The following is a 21411-nucleotide window of genomic DNA, read 5'->3' on the forward strand; positions in this document are numbered from 1 at the left end:
TCCCAGTTTCTAACAGTAGTATAGAAGCTCGAGATGCTGCAATTGCATACTAAGCTTAGGAGATGAGTGGTATGCACAGCTATCTGTGCCTCCTTTCACCTCTGGTGTCAGAAAACATCACCCCTTCCTCACGGGCAAGGGCCCAATGTGTAATTCAGACTGGAGGTGACAAATGTTTGACTTTCTGCAACTCACTGCACCTCCACCTGCGTTCACAGGCAAGCTACAAGACTTGCCACAGCCCTCCAAGCCTGCTTCTGAAGCTAACTGAAGGCTTTGCGTCTACCTTTCCAAAGCAACGTACAGTCCCACCAGGATGACGGGAACTCTGACCAGCAAACCGCAGGGCAACAGCACCAATTTAGGACGCTCAGGTCGCAGAGTGCTGCAGGAAGCCTGCATGAGCCAAGGATGAGGTATTCATGACAAAGAGCTCTGGACATGGCATGGACTTCCACGTGCCAGCAGAAACTCAGGGTTGTAAAACCTTCAGAAACAGCAAAATCTCTGTCTTTGGAAGAGCCTTTACAAAAAATAAACACCCCCCTCCGCTAATAAATCTTCTCAGTACACCATTACAAAAAAAGAAAATTTCACCAGGATTTTCATACACAAAATCATTGCTCTTAGATGCAAGCCCTCACCTGCAGGGAACACTCCAGGAAGCCTACCAAGAACATTGCTATTGCTGCCTTTTCTACATAGATGATGCTCAGATATTACCATCGCTTTCAGCATAGATGTTCTTCCTAAATCCCCCTTCTCTCCACAACTGGAAGAAAAGCAGGGAAGCTGACAGAGTCAAGCCTGCAGCGCTGCGCTCAAAAGACAAGTACATTTTCAACTGTTCAACTCAAGACTCAAATACAAGTGTGACGGTCAATTACAGAGATCAGACTGTCAAGAGCCGGCAGCTCCCTCCACTGTTGTACCCATGCAGCAGCCAGGCCCCTAGCTGAGGGGGTTCCAGGTTTGCTTCAGACAGCTTTTAGTAAGTTAGGAGAATTGTAGGTTTGTTACTTTACATTCACAGATGACGTTTTCATTCAATACACATCTCACTGCAGCATACAGAAGTCTGTTAGGAGCACAGGGTTTATCTAAGCAGACATGACAATTGTGTACTCAGCAGGTGATTTCTCAGAAAATCATCACCATTAAAACCCTTTTTATTGCCTGCAAGTAGTGATTATTTCATCTTTTCACCATGCTGCTCCATAAATAGGAGGGCCACGCCTGCTCCCAGGGAATCTGAAATAAAGTACAAAGTCTTCAGCAGTGCAGGAAGCCATATGCTGGCAAATCCACAGAACATTAAAACATAGTGCATGCTCAATGAGGGGGTCACCTCTGTGTCACCTCTTGCCTGTGGGTCAAAAGGCAATCTCTACATCTAATTAACAGAAAGTCTCATAAGAGGTTGATCTATTATGAAAGCAAAAGCAATAAGAGGCAGATGTCACAATTAGCAAAGGTACCTGGGTTAAAGGTAGTGTTTGAACACCTCTTTCTCTCTGGCTGTTAAAAAGGCTCGATTAAAGCTCTGAAGGCCGAGTGAAAGATCAGGTTCAGCTCTGGCAGATCACGCTTGAGAAATACGAAGTGCTGAACAAGTTCTGCTACTCCCATTTGCTCCGCTGCTCCTGCAAATGTAATGCAACAGGTTCCTGCCAGCTGTGACTGCACTCAAGCAGAGTGGGCACGAGACACTACCCCTTTCTGCAGGTGCTAGAGAACAGGTATGCTGGGGAAAGAGTTGGGTACAATTTCCTCAAGTTACTACTTGGCAAAGAGGGGATACGCATTAACCTCGCCACGTTCTGCTTTGAGATTTCACCTCAGCCCATGATGTAACCTGTGCCAAACTGATAGGCCTGGATGCAGCTACCCTTCCCAACGCACGAGGTGGGGGAGCGATCAAAAAACCCACACGGTTTCTCTGTACTACCTCAACACTGAATCTCCCCTCGGACATGAGGGCTGAGCTACTGGCAGCTGCTGGCCTCTGTGGAGGCAGCTGGCCGAGAAAGCAGAGGGCAGGTTGCAGCAGCAGCTCTTCTGTTTCCGTTGTCACCTGATGGCAGTTTTTCCCCACGTAAACACATATTTTGGACAAGTCACTGGACAGACAGGAGAAATGGAGGTTCTGCTTTTGGCTGCTCATCAACCACCATATGATGGTGCTCATTTGGGTGATTACCTAGAAGTTATTTACTCATTTATTCTGCATACCGCGAAGTGTTTAGTAAGAAGGAAGTGGGGATGGATGAAGTACTTGGACCGTAGGGATAGGGGGTCTTTATAAGGGTGGAGTTTTTCCATGTTAGGCATCCTAAACATAAAGAGGACTTAGGAGTAGAGGGAAGCACAAGAGAAAGGCTGCTGTATGCATTTTGTAACATTTTACAAAATGCTTCAGGGCTTTTTTTTTTTTTGCCTTTTTTTTTTAGTAGTTTATACACTCTGAGCATGGCAATTTTTCATAAATCTACTTTTAATAACATTCAGTTTCCCTTCAAAAAAACACAAAAATTCACAGAATACTGTCGTCCGATTATCTTACATCTCAAAATGGAGTACAAACAGCTAAGTGCATCAGCTCTAGATAAAAGGTCTACTTTATCGGAAGCCTTATCAGAAGTCAGTGCACTAAAAGCCAAGATTAAAAATTCAGCAGCAGCCTTGTCCACGGAGCTTTACTGAAAAGGCCAGGCAATTCAAAAGTCTGCTTCATCATAAAATTTAAGCTACTGAAGGTGCAATGGCGCCCTGGTCAACCCACAAAAGAAAGTCATAGAAGTTAGAAAATGCAGCAGCTTCAGTCAACAGCCCAAGAAAATTCTGCTTCTGTATTTAAAAAAAAAAAGTCAGTCTTTAATATGAGATATTGTTGCCAGCAGGGGAGTTGCTCTGTGAAGAGCCTTGGGCATAAAATACTAGGCTAGCATCATTAAAAACACTAACTCAGTAAGAATCAGCACTTCACAAGAAAATGAGCATAACGCCTTCAAGAGAGCTGCAAATCAAGGAAAAAACCAATTACCCACGCAATAAGGCCTACGACACCTTTGACAGGTGACTCCAACATGACCGAACAGACCTCGCGAGCCATAACAGCTCCACCAGCAGAATGCCTGCCCTCTCACCATGCCTGGAGGGTGCTCAGTTTGGACTTTTAAGACCTCAAACCTGTAACTTGCTGAATGTACACCCTGCTTCCACTTGCAAAACGTCAACCACACGTTAAGAAAACCCTAACAAAAGACACAGTGGTATTCGGCTCCCTCAGACACCCGAAAAGCCATCGGCTAGACAACAGCACGTCACCAACTCGTGCTGTGCATAAACAGGTGACTTCTGAGAAAAGTTTCTGTCACTGCTCGGTAGTTCTCGTTAGTACCAGAGCCCATGCCACCCAAATCTCGGCCACCGTTCACGTTATCAATCTGATCACGAAGGCAAGAACGGGTGAGGACGCAGCAGCTGCGCTGCCCGCTGGCTCTCGGCACGCCTGGCCCGAGAAAGGGTCTGCGGCAAGAGCCCGGGGCCGCTGCGGGCGGACTCGGGCTACGCAAGCCCCGGGGGCTCCGGCCGCACGGTGTCCGTTAGCAAAGGCGCCCGGTGCGCGGGAGCGGTAAAGGCACAGCGCAGTAACGGCGGCACGAGCCGGCCCCGGCCTCGCCAGAGGCGTCCGCGGCGCCGGGACCCCCCGCTTACCCGGTGAAGGCTAACTCCCGTCCCGCCCGTCTGACGGAGCTACGGCTGGAGCGGAGGAGGGGCCCACGGGAGGGCGAGGCGCCGGCACCGCTCGCTAACCGCCCCCGGCTCCGGCCGCGGGGCAGGCCCAAAGGCCGGGAGGCCGCCACCGCCACCACCACCGCCACCGCCACTGCCACCCCTCAGGGCCCGGGCTCAGGCCAGGACGCCCCAGCAGCGCCCGCGGAAAGAGGGCACCCCCGGCCGGGCCCTGAGCCGCGCCAGGCACCGGCTGCCCCAACCCCGCAGCCGGGCCCGCCCCGCCCGGCCCGGCCCCTCCGCGGGCCCGGCCCCGCCCCGGGCCCACAGCCCCGCACCCCCGGGGGCCGGGCGCAGCCCACCCCGCACCGCGCTACCGGCCCGGGTCCGCGACCCCGCCACCCGCCAGCCCTACCTGCCCGCCCGCCCGGCCCGGCCCGGCCCCGCTCCGCCTCCTCCTGTCAGTCTCCACCGGCTCCAGCGCGCCCCAATATGGCGGCCGCCCCCGCGGCGCTGTCCCCGCCCGCTGTCCCCGCCCCCTCTCCTCCCCGCGCGCGGCACGACGGGAGCGCCCCGCCCTCCCGTTCGAATCAACACAGGAAGCGGCGGCGAGCGGCGCCACGGCAACGGCGGCCGCGCGCCAGGCCCCGCCCCCTCAGCGCGGCCAGGACACCGGGGGGCGGAGCCTGACGTCACCCCCCCGCACACTGACGTCATGGCGCTGAGAGGGCTTCCCGTAGGCGGGGGAACGAGTCCTCCTCGCCCGGGCCTCGGGCGCCGGTTGCCCTACCCCGCGCAGCTCCGGTTCGGCGGGCCGGCCCCGGTGGCCCCGCAGCCCGGGCCGGAGGCGGTGGTTTGAGGAGCGGCCCCACACCCGGGACACCGACCGGCGAGCTGAGGGGCCGCCGCTCGGCCGGCAGGACTCGCTGCCCCGAGCCCGGCCGAGGCTCCGGGCCCTTCCCGTGTCCGCCCCGTTCCCTTCACGCCGGGCCGGCGCTGGCGGGGCTCGGCGCGGGAGGCAGCGGAGGTTTTCTCCCGCGCCGTGCCTGTCCGCGGCGCTCCGGTGCCCCCGTAGCCCAACGCCGGCCTCCCACCGACGGCCCGCCCCGCAGCCCTCGGCCGGTCGGGGCTGGGCCCCCGCAAACCGCGGGCAGGCGGCTCCCCGGTGCCAACCGGGCGCCTCTCTGACGTCCCCCTCCGCATCATTTACGGCAACGCCAGGAAGCGGCGGCGGCTAAGGGCCGGCCACCGGCGGCGGCGGGCCCGGGGCGTCCCTTTCGCAGAGCCCCGGCCTCCTCCCAGGCGGCGTACCCCGCCGTTCCCCGTTTTCTCGCGGGGTGCGCAAGGCCCCGTCCCGCCGGGGGGGGCTCCGCCGGAGCGAGTCATCGTCCCCCCGCCGCCGCGGATCCCGGCCCGGCCTTTCCCAGCCCTCCCGCAGCCCGGTCCCCGGTCCGGCCTACGGCCCGGGGCAGCCCCACAGCCTCGCCCCGGCGGAGGCGGCGGCGGCCCCGCCCCGGCCCCGCCGTGACCCCGCGGCCGATCACTTCCAGGGCGGCCCCGGCTCCCGATTTGAAAATGCAGGAGCGGCTGCTGGTGCTGCTGTGCGCGCTGGCGCGGCGGCGGCGGCGGGCGGGCGGGCGGCGGGCCATGGCCGGGGCCGGGGCCTGGGACGGGCCGCAGCGGCGCGCCTGGCTCCGGCACTACTACAGCCAGCGGCAGAAACGCCTCATGACGGTGACCGGGAACGGGAGGGGACCGGGGGGGGCGACCGATGGGGGCCGGGAAGGACACGGAGGCGCCAAGGAGGGGACCGGGGGGGGCCGCGACCCGCGGGGGGACACGGGAGGACGCGCAGGCCGCGGGGACACAAAGGACGTGGGCGACGTGTGGGACGTGAAACGGGGGCAGGAAGGACGGGGGACGCGAAGGACATGGGGGGGGTAGAAAAAAGGGGGAACGGGGGGATATGCAGGGGACAGTACGGGGATGGAGGGGCTCGGGGGGGGGACGGACAGGGAGGTCATAAGGGGACACGGGCCGCAGGGCCACATGGTGCTGGATATGGGGGACATGAACGACGTGGGGGGGGATACAGGCAATGGGGAACAGGGGGATGTGTGGGACGCAAAGTACAGGGATGGGGGGACACGGAGGTCACAAGGGGACATGGGCTGCAGGGCCACATGGTGCCGGACATGGGGGATATGAAACATGGGGACACAAAGGACACGGAGGGGGGGACACACACGGAGGTCACAAAGGGTAGGGAACATGGGGCTCTGTGGGAAAGGAAGGACGAGGGGACACAAAGGACACGGGATGTGAACCCAGGCAGAAAGGACAGGGGATGCGGAGGGCACAGGGATGTGACATCAAAAGTGGGGGACACAAAGGATGGGGGCTGTGAAGGGCCTGCGGACACGTGCCAGCGAGGACAAGCTGTTGGGGGGGGGGAACGCAGGGAAGCCGCTTCCCTGGGCAGTTGCTGAGGAAGGGGGGAAAAAAGCCTCTTCGGCTAAAAGATGTTTTTTAGAATTCAGTAACAGAAAAACAATTCCTGTGGAGGGGCCAAGAGCGTGGGTGCTCGCTCCCTCTTTCAAATCATGACCCAGCCTGCAGTTCACCCGGTTGCAGGAAAGCCAGTAATACTTGTTAAAAAATAAAACCACAGAGTAAGTGGCCGCCCCAAAAGGGGATGACTCTGGAAGGCTCTTCGTCTGCGGCACCTGGGCACCTTGTCCAGGGCCACAACTCTCGCCTCGTGGCTTTGCCATGGGGTTTCCCAGGAACAGGAAAATTTGACCCGCTAGTTGTGCCGGTTAGGACCGCTGGCCACATGGCACTGGGCGTCCTCCCTGCCTTGAGCAGGTCACTTGAGCTGGGTGGTCGTCAGAGGAGGGGGGGGCGTCCCGGGAAGCGCTGTCTCATGCCCCTCTTGTCTCCCTGCCATGCTGCAGCTCCTGATCGCTCGCCGGAGGAGAACCAGCTGCTACTTCTACCCCCGCGCCTGGCCCAGCATCAGGAGCGCAGACTGGTGGGAGCGGGTGGTCCTGAAGGAGTTTGGACCCCAGGACTGGCTGGAGAAGTTCCGGATGTCCAAGGAGACCTTCTTCTATGTCTGCAACCAGCTGCGGCCTGGACTGGCTCCGCACAGCGCCCACTTCCACCCCACCCTGCCCCTGGAGAAGAGGGTGGCCGTGGCCCTGTGGCACTTGGCCACCAACGTGGAGTACCAGACTCTCAGCCCGCTCTTCGGCGTGGGGCCCTCCACGGTGCAGACGTGCGTCCGGGAGGTGAGCTACGCCGTCGTCTTGCTGCTGAAGCCCCTCTACCTCCGGCTGCCCAACGAGAAGGAGCTGGAGAACATGGTGCGCATCTTCCGCACCCGCTGGGGCTTCCCGCACTGCATCGGTGCCCTGGACAGCCTTCACATCCCCATCCACCCGCCCCTGCGCCTCAGCGCCGACTACTGCAATGGCCAGGGCTGGCACTCCATCCTGACGCAGGCCACTGTGGACGGGCTGGGCCAGTTTTGGGACGTCTCCACCGCTTTCCCCGGCAGCATGGAGAACAGCGCAGTCCTGGAGAGCTCCAGCCTGTGGGTGCTGGCCAAGGAGGGCCGGCTGTGCCCCAACCCACCCAAGCACTTCATGGGGAAGGCGCAGAAGTACGTGCTGCTGGGCGATGCCACCTACCCCTTGCAAGACTGGATCCTCAAGCCCTACCAGGAGGACGAGAACCTCACGCAGCGGCAGCTGCAGTTCAACTACCGCCTGAAGCGGGCGCACAGCGTGATTGAGAACGCCTTCCTGCGCCTGAAGGCACGCTGGCAGATCCTCCTGAAGTGCGACGACTGCAGCCTGGAGCTGCTGCCCACCCTCGTCCTTGCCTGCTGCATCCTGCACAACATCTGTGAAGCCCACGACAACCCCTTCAACGAGGAGTGGCTGGAGGGCACCGAGCCGACTGAGTTGCCCAAGCCCTGCCAGCCTGCGCCTGCCGCCATGGAGGACGGCCGGGCCGAGCAAGTGCGCGAGCTGATGTGCCAGTACTTTGAGAGCTGTGGGGAGGGCTGACAGGGCCGGGGGTGAGAAGCAGCCCTCCGCGTCCTTGCTCGCGGACTTCCCACAGACTCCGGCGAATGTTGTTGGCCCAGCGGCACCCGGCTCTTCACTGCACCTTCTTGCCTCTGCCGAAGACTGCTGGCAGAGCGAGGAAGGCTGCCGGCCATTCCTGGGGCAGGGTGGGGGGGCGGCTGCGTCATGCTCGTGCTGGTTTTGCTGCAGTGATTTCAGGCAGTGGAATGTATTTTGTGCCCTTGCTCTCTTCCAGGGTTTAAGCGGTCTGGTGGTGTGTTGTGCGCTGCACGAGTAAAGCGGGGATCGGGGCTGGGCGAGGGAGAGGGCTGCCTGGGTTTCCCTTTCCTGGGATCACGCCTCTGTCCCGAGGCCCCTCCACCAGGCCGAAACCAGTAGGAGGCTTGAAATAAGAAGGCAAAACCCCTTTGAAGGTACGAAACTCGCTGCATAAACATGCTTGGGAGGGGAAGGGAAGGAAAAGGCAGAGCAGTGACTTGCCGGGGGGCCGGCACCAGCCTGGAATGAAATGGCATCCGCAAGCTCCGGCCCTGCCGCTGCCCTCGGGGGGAGCGGGCTGAGCCGCCGCAGCCCCACGTCCTGTCCCTCCTCGCTTCCCTCCGGAGGGGTTTCCCGTCAAGGCCCGTGGCTCGGGCCCCCGAGGTCCCTCCCCGTCCCACCGGCCGGCTCTGGCCTTTTGCTTCCCGCCCCCCCGCCCCCGGCTGCGTCGTCAGCAGAAACGGGCGGCTCTGCCCGCCCCCCACCGCATCGCCTGGGGAGCCCAGCGGCTCCGGTCGGTTCCCCCGCCCGCCCCAGGCCACCGGCGCTTATGGGGACGGCCCGGGCGGGTCCCACCGTGCCGCCCCTCCCGCCGGGGCCCGCAGAGGAGCCCCCGGGGGGGACACACAGGAACGGGGCAGCCCCAGCGCCCTGGGCCTGCGCTCCGCCTCCACTGCGCATGCGCCGCCACCGACCCCGTTTCCCCCGGCCGTTCCTACTCGGCAGGAGAGGGGGGAAGGCAGCACACACTCCCTGACGTGGGCGGGCTCGGGGCGGCTCCTCCCCCCCTACCCGGAAGCGCGATGGTAGGAGCCGCCGGCGCGGTCACGTGAGGGAGCAGCATGGCGGCGCGCGGTGAGTGCTGGGACCGGCCCCGGGCGCGTCCGGCCGCCGGTTCGGGCCGTTCCCCCCTCCGGTTCCCTCCGCCCCGTCAGGGCCTGGCCCGGCGGCTCTGGCTGAACGGGGCCGGGCTGGCACGGTCGCGGCGGGAGGCGGGGAGGAGGAAGAGGGTTTGTCCGTGTCGGTCCCGGGGATCCGGTCGAGCCGGGTTCCGGGCGCTTCCTGTGGGGTCAGGCCCGGCCCCGGGGCCCGGTTCTGCTCGGTCCGCCGGCACGGGGCTGGGGCTCGCTCTTCTTCCCCGCGGCAGCTGCCGGGCCGGGCTGCCGCCCTCTCTGCCGCCGCCCCGGGCTGAGGGAGCGGCTGGGAGTGCCCCGGGAGCCCCTGAACCCCCTCACCCTCACCCGCCTCCCCCCCCCCCCCCCCCCCCCCCCGCAGGAGTGTGACCGGAGGGACCCCCGCCAGAGTCCCGAGTGCCACCGGATCCCGGCGCCATGGTGACCGAGCAGGAGGTGGAGGCTATCGGCCGGACGCTGGTGGACACGGCCCAGCCCCTGCCCGCCCGGTTCCGGGCCCTCTTCACCCTGCGGAGCCTGGGCGGCCGCACCGCCGTGGACTGGATCAGCCGGGCCTTCGGGGACGGCTCCGCGCTGCTGAAGCATGAGCTGGCCTACTGCCTGGGCCAGATGCAGGACGAAGCAGCCATCCCTGTGCTCATCCGGGTACTGCAGGACACTGGCCAGGAGCCCATGGTCAGGCACGAGGCGGGTACGATGGCAGCTCCTGCGGCCGTGGGGGCAAGGGAAGGGTCCAGCCCGCAAGTGGGGCTTGCGGGTGCTTCTCCCCCACACCAAACAGCTGGTTACAGCCTGATCTGGCTTGGGTGTCATGGCTTGGAAATTCCTGAGGTGTGTAACCACCTCACCGCATCCATGGCCAGCCCTGGCTGGACTGGTTGGCCGAACCTTCCCCTTCCTGCTGGCCAGGCTCACTCCTGCCATGTTTATTTGCTTGGCTGTCTCATTTAGGATCAGAGTCAGACTTGTGTCCCCACTCCAGAGCGGGGTGAGGCTTTGCAGGAAGACACAGCAGGGTCCTCCTCCTCACGTAGGCACCTTGATAACATCCTGACACCTCCTCCCTTCAGGTGAAGCCCTGGGTGCTATCGGGAATCCCAAGGTGCTGGACGTCCTGAAACGCTATTCAGAGGATCCCGTGGTTGAGGTGAGGCTCTTGGGGGGAGTCATTTCCCCTGGGGTGTGGCGCTGCTGGTCCAGGAGGGTGAGGCAGGGACAGGGACACCATGAGCGGCGTCTTGCTGTGTCTTGGCACCCAGCCGCTGCTGGGAAGCCCTGGGCACCCTCCCAGCGCCGTGTGGTGCTGTCCCTCAGCCAAGGCTGTGTCCCTGTCCCCGCAGGTGGCGGAGACGTGTCAGCTAGCAGTGAGGAGGCTGGAGTGGCTGCAGGAGAACAAGCAGGAGCCGGGCGCCAGCCCCTACCTCTCCGTGGATCCTGCTCCCCCTGCTGAGGAGACGGACGTCGCCAAACTCCGCGAAACCCTCCTGGATGAGTCACGCACGCTGTTTGACCGCTACAGGGCCATGTTTGCCCTGCGAAACCTGGGGGGCCAGGCTGCTGTGCTGGCACTGGCGGATGGTAAGGGCCAGGGTGAGGCTGCCTGTAGTCTCCTCTCACTGTAAATCTGTACAGGTTAATCTGGGATTGGCCCTTCCCAAATCCAGGGCTGCCAGAGCTGCAGGACTTCACTTAAGCTCGTCACACATTTGTTTCTGGAGCTGCTGTCCCCCTGCTTGCTTGCAAGAGCCACTTTGCAAAGCGCTCTGTCACTCTCTGGTGTTTCACAGCCCCCTCACCGTCCTCCAGGCCCCCTTTCTCCATGGGTTTGGGTGGGAGAGGGCACAGTCTGTAATGTTGGCTTGGGACCAACCAGTCTGACCTGGTGTCTCCAGGTGGCACCTGGCCCCAGGGTGTCAGGGTCCTGCTCTCCTGTCCTGGAAAGTCAGAGGCTGCCAACCTTGTCCTGGGGTTTGGGAATAGCTCTGGAGAGGGGAGTGAATGTCTCCTGAGTGGGGAAGGGTGCCACCATCACAAGATGGCCTCCCTATGCCGCCGGGGCATGGCTGTGGGCCTGTGGTGCTGGGGCTGCCCCAGCTGTGCAGGGTCAGGGAACGGGGTGGGTCAGCCTTTCCTGTAGGTGTTTTGTCCCGTTCCTCAGAAGCCCCAACAGGTCTGGGGAGACGACTGCTGGCTCTAACCCCCAGACCAGCCTGCCCCATGGCTTCCCCCAGCTTTTGGGTGGGGGGCACCAGCCAAGCATCCCAGTGCACTTTGGGGGCCGTGATGGCTCACTCTCACCTCTTCCCTGCAGGACTGCATTCTGGCAGCGCCCTCTTCCGCCATGAGATCGGCTATGTGCTGGGGCAGATGCAGGATGAGGCCTGCGTCCCGCAGCTGACGGCCGCGCTGCGCAGCCGCACCGAGAGCCCCATGGTGCGCCACGAGTGCGCCGAGGCCCTGGGCTCCATCGCCCGCCCCTCCTGCCTGGAGACCCTGCGTGCCTTCGCCCACGACGAGGAGCGGGTGGTGCGGGAGAGCTGCGAGGTGGCGCTGGACATGTACGAGTACGAGAACGGCACCCAGTTCCAGTACGCCGACGGGCTCTGCAAGCTGCAGGCCTCTGCCTGAGCCCCGGCTGAGGGGGGGGGGGCACGGGTCCCGCTGTCATGGCCGCCTCCGTCGACATGGATCCCTGCCTTGCCGCGGCGGAGGTGGAGGAGGAACTGGATTTGCTTTCTGGCACAATTACAGCTGCCTTCTCCCTCCAGATCCAGGCTGAGCTGCTACTTGCCCCCCTCCCTCTCGCCACCCCCCATTTCCTGGATCTGCCCTTTTTTCCCTGCCAGGATCAGCACTGCCTGCCCGCAGCCTGGCTCAGGGCTCGGACCGGGTGGGCTCCGCTCTGCACGTCGGAGCCTGTCGCGGCTGTGCGGGGCCTGGGGCTGCTCTGGGCTTGTGCTGCCGTGGCGGCTCGGTGTGAAACAGCTCCACTTTCCCTGCCTGAGCTTTGCTGGGGGGGGGGCAGGGCTGGCTTTGGGCACTCGCTCTCGTAGGTTGTAGCAGTACGATGCCTTGAAATAGCCCTTGGTGCTGGTGCTGAGCCGGGTCCCTCCTTGCATCTGTGGCGGAGGAGCTGCTGTGGGTTTGGCCTCTCCTGTCAGGGCAGGCCAGGGCTGTGCTTGCGGCAGCTTTTTCTCTGGGATGGGGGTTGTTTCATGGCAAGGTTTGGAAGATTTGGCTGCGCTTTTTCTTTCTGCAGGGAGCGGCGGTGCTGCCATTAGGGCTTACAGGGTGAGGCAGAGCCTGCCCGGACTTTCCCCTGTGTTTAACCAGACCTGGGAGGGCTGAGGCTGGTGTCTGCTGCCGTCACCCAGCACCCAAACCCCTTGGGCAGCCCAGTGTGGGCACGGGGAGGGGCTGGCAGGGAATAAAGCGCTGGCAGCGGGAGCTCCCGCATGAGTCGAGCTGTGATTTAGCCCTTGCCCAGATATGGGGTGCACCCGACACTGCAGGGTCGGGCCCCGGTGGGGAGCCCCAGGGCTGCCATAATAGAATCATGGAACAGAGTAATTTAGGTTGGAAAAGACCTTTAAGTTCGAGTCTAACCGTAATGGGAGGAGAGAACATGGGGTGGGGTTCCTGATGGCATGGGGTAAACGCCCCCTCCCCACAGCCCTGTCAGGCTTGGGGAGGAGGGCAGACATTGCCCGTGGAGCTCCCCAGAGCCCCCACGGTGCTGCCCAGCGGAGGGGCTGGTGGGGTCCTGCTGCGCCGCAGGGACTGGCGTGCTGCTGATGGTGCTTTTCCCCTTGACCGAAGTCTCCCTGTGAGTTGCTCCTGGGCTCAATCTAGGGATCCCTAAAGCTACCGCTGCGGCCAGCTGGGTGTCCCCAGGGCTCTGGTGCCTAGGGACACAGCTGGAGTGGGGAGCCCAGTTCATGACCCCACAGAAGGGAATTTTACTGGAGACGTGACCAGTTTTGGTCACCTTGTACAAGCTTACTGGAAGTCAGACCTACTTGTCCAAGTGTTGTGGATGGGGTCGCTTGTGTCTGATGCAGAGGATGAGGGCCACCGAACCTCCTTTCCTTGGCACTGATATTTTCAGAGTCAGCAGCTGTTAGGGGGTTTCTTTCCTCCCTTCCCTCAACCTCTGTAGCCTCTGGGTGATACGCAGGACCCAGCTGGGACCGCCAAGCTTTGGGGTGTCTCTGTCCCCTGCGGGCGATGAGGCAGGGCAGTGGGACATGCCATTTCCCCCTTGCCACTTCATCGGTGTAAGGCAGCTGCTGGCTCCATGCTGGGAGCTTATCAGGATGCGGGCTGTGGCATGCTGCCAGCATTTTTTGCCAGTGTTTGCCGGTGTGTTTGTCCCTGCGTATTGCCCCAGCTATTCCAAGCCTTGCTCTCTGCTGTTCTCCGGCGTTTCCACAGGTGAGTCACTTGGATGATGCAGGGTTGTTTCCAAATCTTTCTGCGCCAGCATTTGCCTCCGCTCCCCCAAACGCCTTTAAAGCCCAAATTGGAATGAAACTGGCATTTTTGTGGCCAGGATCTGGCCAGGGGCAACCTGGGTGCAGTAGAGCCAGGACGTGTGCCGGGGTGGAGGAGGGCCTGGGTGTTGAGCCCTGACTTGGCACCAAACCCTGCGGGCACCTTCATCCCTCCCTGGCCAACCCACCCTGGGAAGGGCTTGGGTTTTCTTTTCAAGGCTGCTGCTGCTCTGGGCCAAACCCTGCACCGTCCTGGTGCAGAGGGCATCGCTTTTGGGTGGTGCCTGGACCCTGTGCTCCTCTGCAAGCTGCTCCTCGCTGGAGGAGCAATGCTGGGCACCAGGGTACCCCATGCAGCGGCCAACGTGAAGCTCCGGGAAGATGACGGCCTCTCGCTGCTGCTTCACTGCGGCTGGATTCCATGCAGCAAAGGGGCCCCATGGGACACCCCCCAACCCCCAGCATGGGGCTGCAGCACCCATCCCCTCCACCCATCACCTCCCAGCTCGGAGGGCACCGCGTCCTCTGGGGCAGGGTGCTGCTGCCAGGATTTCACACCATCTGCTCTGGGGAGGGATTTAACCAAGCTCAGGGGAGGGGGGGGGAGGCCTTGGGGTGTCCCTCCCCATCCCTGCCTTTGCGTGTTCTCCAGCTGCGGACGGTTGTCCACTGCCAGGGGGGATACAGGTACCTGTGGTGCTGCCAGAGGGGCAGATTCAGGGGACCCTGGACCATGTCGGAGCCCGCTGGTCACCCCCCAGGCTGAGCCTGCCGGGGCTGTGCCCGGATTAGCGGGCGCTAAGCTCCTTCCCGCAGATGCTCTGTCCTTCGGCGGCAGCGGGCGAGCGGCGCTGCCACCAGGGATGGGGACCTCCCTGTCCCCGTGAGCCACCAGCACCGAGGAGCCTTGTGGACCCAGATGCCACTTCTCCCCTGCACAGAAGAGGCTTCGGTGGCTCGGGGCCGGCGTGTGGGGGGAGCTGGCGATGGTCCTGGGGGGGGGGCACCCCAATCCCCGGCACCGGGGGGGCATGGGGGTCACGGCACTTGCTGCAGTCTCCCCCTGAGGAGGATGGGGTGCTGTACGTGGACTACAAGCCCCCCGCCTTGGACAGCATCCGCCTGCCCCGATACGTCCTTTACCTGATGATGGCGGCCACCCTGGTGCTGGTGGTGGCATATGCCATCGTGGGGCATCTCATCAAGGACCTGGTGCACGACTTCGCCGGTGAGTGCTGCCCAGAGCACGGTTGAGCTTTGGGGCTCCTCATGGGGCTGGGTGGGGGGCAAGAGGGGGGGTCCCCCAGACCGAGAACCTTTGCTGTGGTGGGGATGTGCCGCTGACGGCTCCATCTCTGCTCCCGCAGACTGGGCGTTCGGGCCGAAGCCAGAGGAGGAGAAGGCGGTGATGGCCGAGGGGACCGTGCCGGAGGTGGAGTGGCTGGAGGAGGACGGGGTGCTGGTAGAGGGGAAGCCGGAGGGTGAAGGTGCCGGCACCCTGCCCGGCATGGAGATCCCACTGGGGCTGCTCACCACCGTCCCACGCAGCTCCATCTCCTTCGCCGACTCCCACAAGAAGAGGTTTTTCTAGGGCCGGGGGACACCCCTGCCACCACCGGGACCCTGCAGCCATGCCTGGTCATCGGGTCACAGCACGGCCACCGGCCACAGACTTGGGTGTGGGGGTGACGCTGCCCGGTCACACACGCTTTTCTTGGGGCTGCTATTGCTGCCCCCCCCCTCCCCCCCCCCCAATAAAGCAGCCTGCCCCAGCCCCGCTCACTCGCCCCTTAGCCAAGCGTGGGCACGGGGAGGTGGCAGGGCTGGGACACCCCGATGTTCACCTGGGGACAGCAGCATCCCTCGGTGGAGCTGTGCTGGCCCCTGGGCATGGGCACGTGGGGAGGGACATGCGTGTGGGAGCGCATGTGTTCACATGTGTGGGTATGTAAAGGGGGGTGCAAGCCCCTGACATGGGGGCACAGCCCAGGTGTGGGCACAGAGACGCAGGGGGCACGGACATGGGTGTGCGTGGACATGGAAACACGGACGCACACGCCTATGGGAAGGCCTACGTCAGCACGGATGTGCACGGATGCATGGGGAGGGAGGGACAGACAGACAGATGGCTGCATGCTGAAGGTGAATTTGCCCCCGCTGGCCACCTTGGTGCCCCAACGCTGCCAGGCAGTGCCCTCTTCCCCATGGGGCAGAGCTCATTGGCACCCACAGGTGCCCCCAAAGCCAGTCTTGGGCAGGGGGCAAAGCACCCATGAGCTGTACTTGGGCTCTGAGTGGGGGCACTGAGGATGGGGGCTGTGTCATATGGACCCCCATTGCCTGCCTTAAACCCAGGCTGGGGCTGGACCCCCCCCCCATCCCTCTGGTGAAGACCCTGTCCCCATGTCCCCAGGCACTTTCTTTACCCCTTGGGGAATTGCCACAGGCAGGGTGACCATGCTGAAGACCACAGTCCATCCCTGGGGTGCTGCCAGCTCCCCCGTGCCTCAGTTTCCCCTGTGCCCCGGCAGGCGGGGGCTGCAAGGTGGAGCGGAGCAGCTCACCCTGCCAAGGTCTCGCCGATAACACCATTAATACTGGGGTCTTCACAGTACCCGGACACTCCCTGGGCACATGATGGGGTTCCACCAGCACCAGCCATTGCAACTGGGGTCCAGCTGGCCTGGGCCTGACTGAGGGCCAGGGGGTGGCCTGGCACTGCCCACTCTCCCCCCCCCCCCACCCCCCCCACCCCCCGCTGCCCCATCCCCACGGCGTGGCAGGGTGGGGGCTGTGTCTGCAGGGATGGGACACTGGCCTGGATCTGCCCCAGCCCTGCCAGTGGGGACGGGGGCGCGGTGCCCCATGGGCAGTGGGGAGAGACTGGGACGGGGCAGCAGGCAGGGTGGGCGCTCCTCCGCACATCTGCCCATCTGTCTGTCCCTCCACCCACCCATCCGGCTGTCTGTCCTTCCTTCCTTCCGTCCATCCAGCTGCCCACCCACCCATCCATCTGTCCGTCCGTCCCTCCTTCTATCCATCCATCCACCCCTCCTTCCCTCCCTCCGTCCACCCACGCTCCCATCCATCTGTCCTCCCTCCACCCGTCCATCTGTCCCTCCATCCCCCCCCCCCCCCACTCACCCACCCCGGGGATTGACCCCAGCCCTGGGCAACGGGGCTGCCGCCGTGGTCCCCGAGGTGGTCCCCGAGGTGGTGGCTGCTGGGTGCTGCAGGGTGCTGGTGGCTGAGCCAGGGGAGAGGAGAGGTGCCACCTCCCAAGGGTTATAGGACCCACGTTGCCATGGTGCTTGGTGGCACTTGTCCTCTTGAGCCCAATAAAAGCTGCTCGTTGGCCCCGGGGTGCAGAGAGCAGCGCCTGCGCTCAGCCCCAGCAGCGGCGTGAGAGAGGAGCCCATCTCGGGGTGCAGGATCCGGCCGTGCCCCAGCCCTCTGCCAGCCTCCCCCTGAAAATGCCGAGGACTTCGCAGCCCCTCTCGCTCCCGGTCCTGCTCGTCCTCGCCGCCACCGCCCGGGGACAGGCCGGTAGGTGCCCCTGCAGCCCCCCCAGTCCCCCTGCGCCCCGGTGTGCCCTGCGTGGGGGTGGCTGTGCCCCTCCTGGGCCATCAGATCAGCTCCTGGGAGACCTTCCCAGTAGGACCAGTCTGTCCCAGTGCTTTGGCAGCGACTATTTGGGGGGCAGAGCAGAAAGACTTGGGGGTACCTGCCTGCTGTCCCCAGTGCTCCCCACCGTGCTGGGCACCCCCACACTCTCCCAGGGATGAGTTGACTGTGTCGGGGGTGGCTTCCTTGGCACCCAAGGGATGGTGGGAAGTGGGTGCCCATGAGCGCCTGTCAATGTCCCCAGTGTCCCCAGCATCCCCCGGTGCCAGACTGGGCACAATCGGGGCTCTCTGCCATGGGATGGGAGGGGGTCCCATCCCCTGCAGGATGGGGTTCCCCCAAAGCCAACCCTCTCCCCATCCCCGTTCCCATCCCCGTCCCTGTCCCCGTCCCTGCCGTGGCAGGCACCGGCCCCAAGGAGCTGCAGCCCTGGCTCATCGGCCTCACAGCCGTCGTCGTCTTCCTCTTCCTCGTCTTTGTGGTCCTGCTCATCAACCGGCTCTGGCAGATCAGGATGCGCAGGTGGGCCGGCACGGAGGGGACGCATCCTGCACCCGCCTCGGCGGGAGGGGACTGCCGGCCCGGGGGGGACCAGGGTGCTGCGGGGTGGGGACGGGACCGTCCCCAGGCACCGCTCAGCCCCTCTCTCCCCTCGCAGGAAGCACGGCGGCCTCCAGGAGACCCAGGGGACTGAGAGGTACCACGGTTTGGGCGCTGTGGGGCTGGCACCGGGCCCCCCACCGTCCGGGCCTCAGTTCCCCGCTGGGGACGTGCTGACGGTGCCACGGGTGGCCCGGCATGGCCGAAAGTGATGGTGATGCCCCAGGGGAGCGGAGCCCTGTGGTGGGCAGCCATGCCTCGCTGACGCCTTCCTCCCGGCAGGCTGGAGCACGCCGGCTGCGCCAACCCGGCGGCCGAGAAGGACAGCGACGAGGAGAGCGACGGCGAGGAGCAGAGCAAGGCCACGTCCCTCTGAAGCGGCGGCCGTCCCCTGCCCGCTCGGTGCGCGGCCTTATTAGGGACGCCCCGTCGGGCACTTCGTCCTCAGCCCCGTCCGCCGGACGGGGATCCACGCCGGGTTTTGCGGAGCGGCCGCGGGGCGGGAAGTGCCGCGGCGGTTCCCGGCTGCCGCCAAGACCCGGTGTGGATTCGCCGCCCGCCGGAGTGGATCGGAGAGGGCGGCGGCTGGGGACAGGCTGGGGGGGGCATCCGGCCTCGGCACCCCCCACCATCCGGAGCAGCTCTTTGGGACGGGGACGATGGGGACTGCGGGGGTGACGCACGGCTTGGGCCGATGACGTCACACGGGTGAGGCGATGCTGTCACGTGCACGAGGTGGTGACGTCGCGTGGCCGAGGTCTTGACGCATCCCCACGGGAGCCCAGGGCTGCACCCACCCGTGTCCCCGTTCCCCGCGTGTCCCCTTCGCGCCCACCCCCGCTCCCACCTCCCTGCCACCCCCGGGGGGGCTGCTGCCCCCGGCTCACCCACCCTCCTCATCCGGGCCTAGACCCCCCATGGGTGCGCCCCCCCCCCCCCCCCCCTCCGGGGTGATGGGCACCCATTGCCCAGCACGGCTCTGCTCCAGTATACCCCAGTACACCCCAGTGCCCCCCCCCCAGTGGGGGCACCCAGTTCCTCCCCAGGCCAGGCGCCGTGCCTCAGTTTCCCCCGGGGGCAGCGAAGGAAGGGCAGAGGCGGGCTGGAGTTGAAGCATAGCTTGTTTAATTTTTATACATTTTTTTTTTTTGTCTTTTTTTTTTTTCCTTTTCTTTTTTTTATCTTTTTTTTGTGTGTGTCAGTTTTCTGTTTTTTGTTTTTTTCTTCTTTTTTGTCTCTTTTTCTCTTTTTTGCATAGGGGAGGGGGGGGGGAAAAAACCAACCAAAAAAAAAAAACAAAAAAACCCAACAAAAAAAAAAAAAACCAACCAAAAAAAAAAAAAAACCAAACCCCGAAACAAAACAAAAAAAGAAAACAACAAAAAAAAAGAAAACCAAAAAAAACAAAACCCCAAAATCCATAGTCACGGTCAGTAACTGGTATGTAGGCAGGAGCGGCGGCTATCGGTAATGGCTGCGTACAATGGTATAATCAAATATCGTGAAGCACCAGGGAGGCGAGCGGGGGGCTCGGGGGGGGTCATGCAGGGATTTGGGGATGGAGGGGGGGGATCCCGACCCCGGCTCGCGGCCCTGGTGCGCTTGGCGGGTGTGTAACGGCTGCGGCAAGCGAGAAGCGAGAATCCGGCTAACTAGTAAAATATAACTGCGAGGGAGGGGGCACCCACCCGACCCCCCGAAAAGGCGGGCGAGGGCAGCCGGTGGCGCGGAGGCACTGCGGCGGGATTTTTGGTATGGGTGTGAGTCGTGGTCCTGCCGGCTGCCGCCTCGACGCCTTTTTGGGGTGGTTTCTCTCCTTTTGCCGCTCTTTGCCCGGGGGGGGGGTGGGTGGGTTTCCCCCCTCCACCTTTCCCCCCCTGCCCCCCAATCTCCACCTCCGCTCCCGCCAGCTCGTGGGCATCGTGCGGGGCACCCGTGGGTGCTACCGTACAGGGGGCACCCATGGGTGCTGCCCGCCCCAGCCGGCGGCGGGAGCTCTGGGGGACAGAAAGCAGCAATTCCAAACTCAGAGTACAAAAAAAAAAAAAAAGAAAAAAAAAAAAAGAAAAAAAAAAAAAGAAACAAAACAACAACAAACAAGACATATATATATATATAGGGGTTTTTATATATATATATATATTCCTTTGCGCTTTAAAGTACCTTAACTGTGTGTCGGCCCGCAGGGACCCGTGCCCACCTCCGGCCCCTGCAGCCCCATATATATATATGTGGAGAGAGAGATATATATATATGTACAGGTTATTTTTTTTTTTATTTATAGGTCACAAGGACTATTTTTAATTAATTTTTTTTAAGCCGACGAGCCCGACTAAAAACCCTCTAGGAGAGACTGTAGTGCATGAAACCCCCGCGGGAGCCCCGGGCGCGGTGATTGTCGAGCGGACCCCCCCCCCCAAATCCCCATCCTGCTGGGGGCCCCCCCGGAGCACCCCCAGCGATGGGGGGTGTGTGTGTGTGTCCCCCCACCCCACCCCACTTTGCGCCCACCCCAACTGTGGCCACCGAGCCCAGAGGCCGCGGGGGGAGAAAAAAAAAAAAAAAAAATATTAAAAAAAAATGGGAGAACGATTAAAAAAATCAAAAATAACAAAAAATTAGTGGTCGTCCCCCCCTGTCCCCACACGGCCAGTGCCCCCCAGGGAAGGGGCTGGGGGGGGGAGTTTGCATATTCCCTTTGGGCAGAGCCGGGGGGGGGGGGGGGATGCAGCCCCGGGGTGGTGGGTGTCGGGGGGAGCAGTGCAAAGATGCTGGGGATGGTGGGGGCTCCCCGGACCCCCAAGGGAAAGCCCCCAGTCTGACCCCCCCCCCTGCCACCCTCCAAACTGGGGGGGGGCGTCGAGTTGATTATTTTTTGCCTTTTTTGTTTGTTTGTTTTTTTAACATGTTTTAAGGTGCTTTTCTTGCCAAGGGCGGGTTTTGGGGGGCTGGGGGGGGGGTGGGGGGGGGGGGCTGCGGCCGCAGCCCGGCCAGACGTGCTGCTGGCCCTGGGGGTAAAGGCAGCAAAAAGGGGGGGGACGACACCCCGTCCGGTGTCCCCCGTGGGGCTGGGGGCTTCCTCGGGGTGGGGGGGCCCAGGCCCGAGGGGCGCCAGCGCCCCTCGCCTCCCCCCCAGGCCCCACGCTCGCAGTGGGGGGGCTGGATGGGGGGCTGCCCCAGGTGCCCCCCGCTCCCTCCCTCCGCTGGCTGTTGCTCTGCTCACCGCTGAGAAATGCTATTTTTTTATATATATATTTTTTTTTTTTTTTTTTTTTGCTTTGAGCTGATCCTTTCCTAGCCTTAAAACCCTTTTTTTTTTGTTTGGTTTTTTCTTTTTTTTTTTTTTTTTTTTTCAATTTTCTCTCTCTTTTTTTTTTTTTAAATTCTATTGTTTTAAGTTATTTTCCCCCAACTGGACGCTAACCTCCCGCTCCCCGCGTTGCATTGTCCTTGCAGAAATCAATACTGCACCTTGCATAAAGAAGAGTCTCCCAAGGATGTTCCCCTGCCCTGTGGGACCCCCAGCAAACCGCACCGGTGGGCGAGACCCCGGCGGGACACGACACTTCCCCCCCCCCCCCCACCTTCGCCCCTTCCCCACTAATACTTTTGGACACCAAAAAAAAAAGAAAAAAAAAAAAAAAGAAAAAAAAAAAAAATTAAAAATTTAAAAACCTGTTGACGACGACG

General features: G+C 62.3%; 4 protein-coding genes across 5 annotated transcripts; all 4 read left to right on the forward strand.

Moving 5' to 3' along the window:
* Positions 1 to 4463: 4463 nt before the first annotated feature.
* LOC126042104 (uncharacterized) lies at positions 4464 to 8074 on the forward strand. Its single transcript, XM_049808766.1, has 2 exons — positions 4464 to 5469; positions 6693 to 8074. Exons 1-2 carry the CDS (start codon positions 5311 to 5313, stop codon positions 7809 to 7811), a joined length of 1278 nt encoding a protein of 425 aa, XP_049664723.1. The 5' UTR covers positions 4464 to 5310; the 3' UTR covers positions 7812 to 8074.
* An 85-nt stretch (positions 8075 to 8159) lies between these two features.
* DOHH (deoxyhypusine hydroxylase) lies at positions 8160 to 12584 on the forward strand. 2 transcript variants are annotated; one of them, XM_049808768.1, is made up of 5 exons: positions 8160 to 8245; positions 9366 to 9695; positions 10075 to 10151; positions 10345 to 10582; positions 11316 to 12584. In XM_049808768.1, exons 2-5 carry the CDS (start codon positions 9422 to 9424, stop codon positions 11630 to 11632), a joined length of 906 nt encoding a protein of 301 aa, XP_049664725.1. In that variant the 5' UTR covers positions 8160 to 8245; positions 9366 to 9421; the 3' UTR covers positions 11633 to 12584. The 2 variants fall into 2 exon arrangements, with proteins under 2 accessions (XP_049664725.1, XP_049664724.1); XM_049808767.1 differs by lacking the exon at positions 8160 to 8245 and adding an exon at positions 8738 to 8945 and having other exon boundaries at positions 11316 to 12581.
* Positions 12585 to 14200: 1616 nt separating this feature from the next.
* On the forward strand, positions 14201 to 15233 carry SMIM44 (small integral membrane protein 44). The gene is made up of 2 exons (XM_049808770.1): positions 14201 to 14725; positions 14865 to 15233. The coding sequence occupies exons 1-2, from the start codon at positions 14314 to 14316 to the stop codon at positions 15086 to 15088; spliced, it is 636 nt and encodes a 211-aa protein (XP_049664727.1). The 5' UTR covers positions 14201 to 14313; the 3' UTR covers positions 15089 to 15233.
* A 1568-nt stretch (positions 15234 to 16801) lies between these two features.
* On the forward strand, positions 16802 to 19071 carry SMIM24 (small integral membrane protein 24). The gene is given in 5 exon segments (XM_049808772.1): positions 16802 to 16957; positions 16959 to 17043; positions 17526 to 17643; positions 17780 to 17818; positions 18004 to 19071. Coding segments are annotated over 5 exon segments (492 nt in total). The 3' UTR covers positions 18098 to 19071.
* Positions 19072 to 21411: the final 2340 nt, after the last annotated feature.

Source organism: Accipiter gentilis, chromosome 8 (assembly GCF_929443795.1).
Source record: "Accipiter gentilis chromosome 8, bAccGen1.1, whole genome shotgun sequence".
Taxonomy (NCBI): Eukaryota; Metazoa; Chordata; class Aves; order Accipitriformes; family Accipitridae; genus Astur; species Astur gentilis.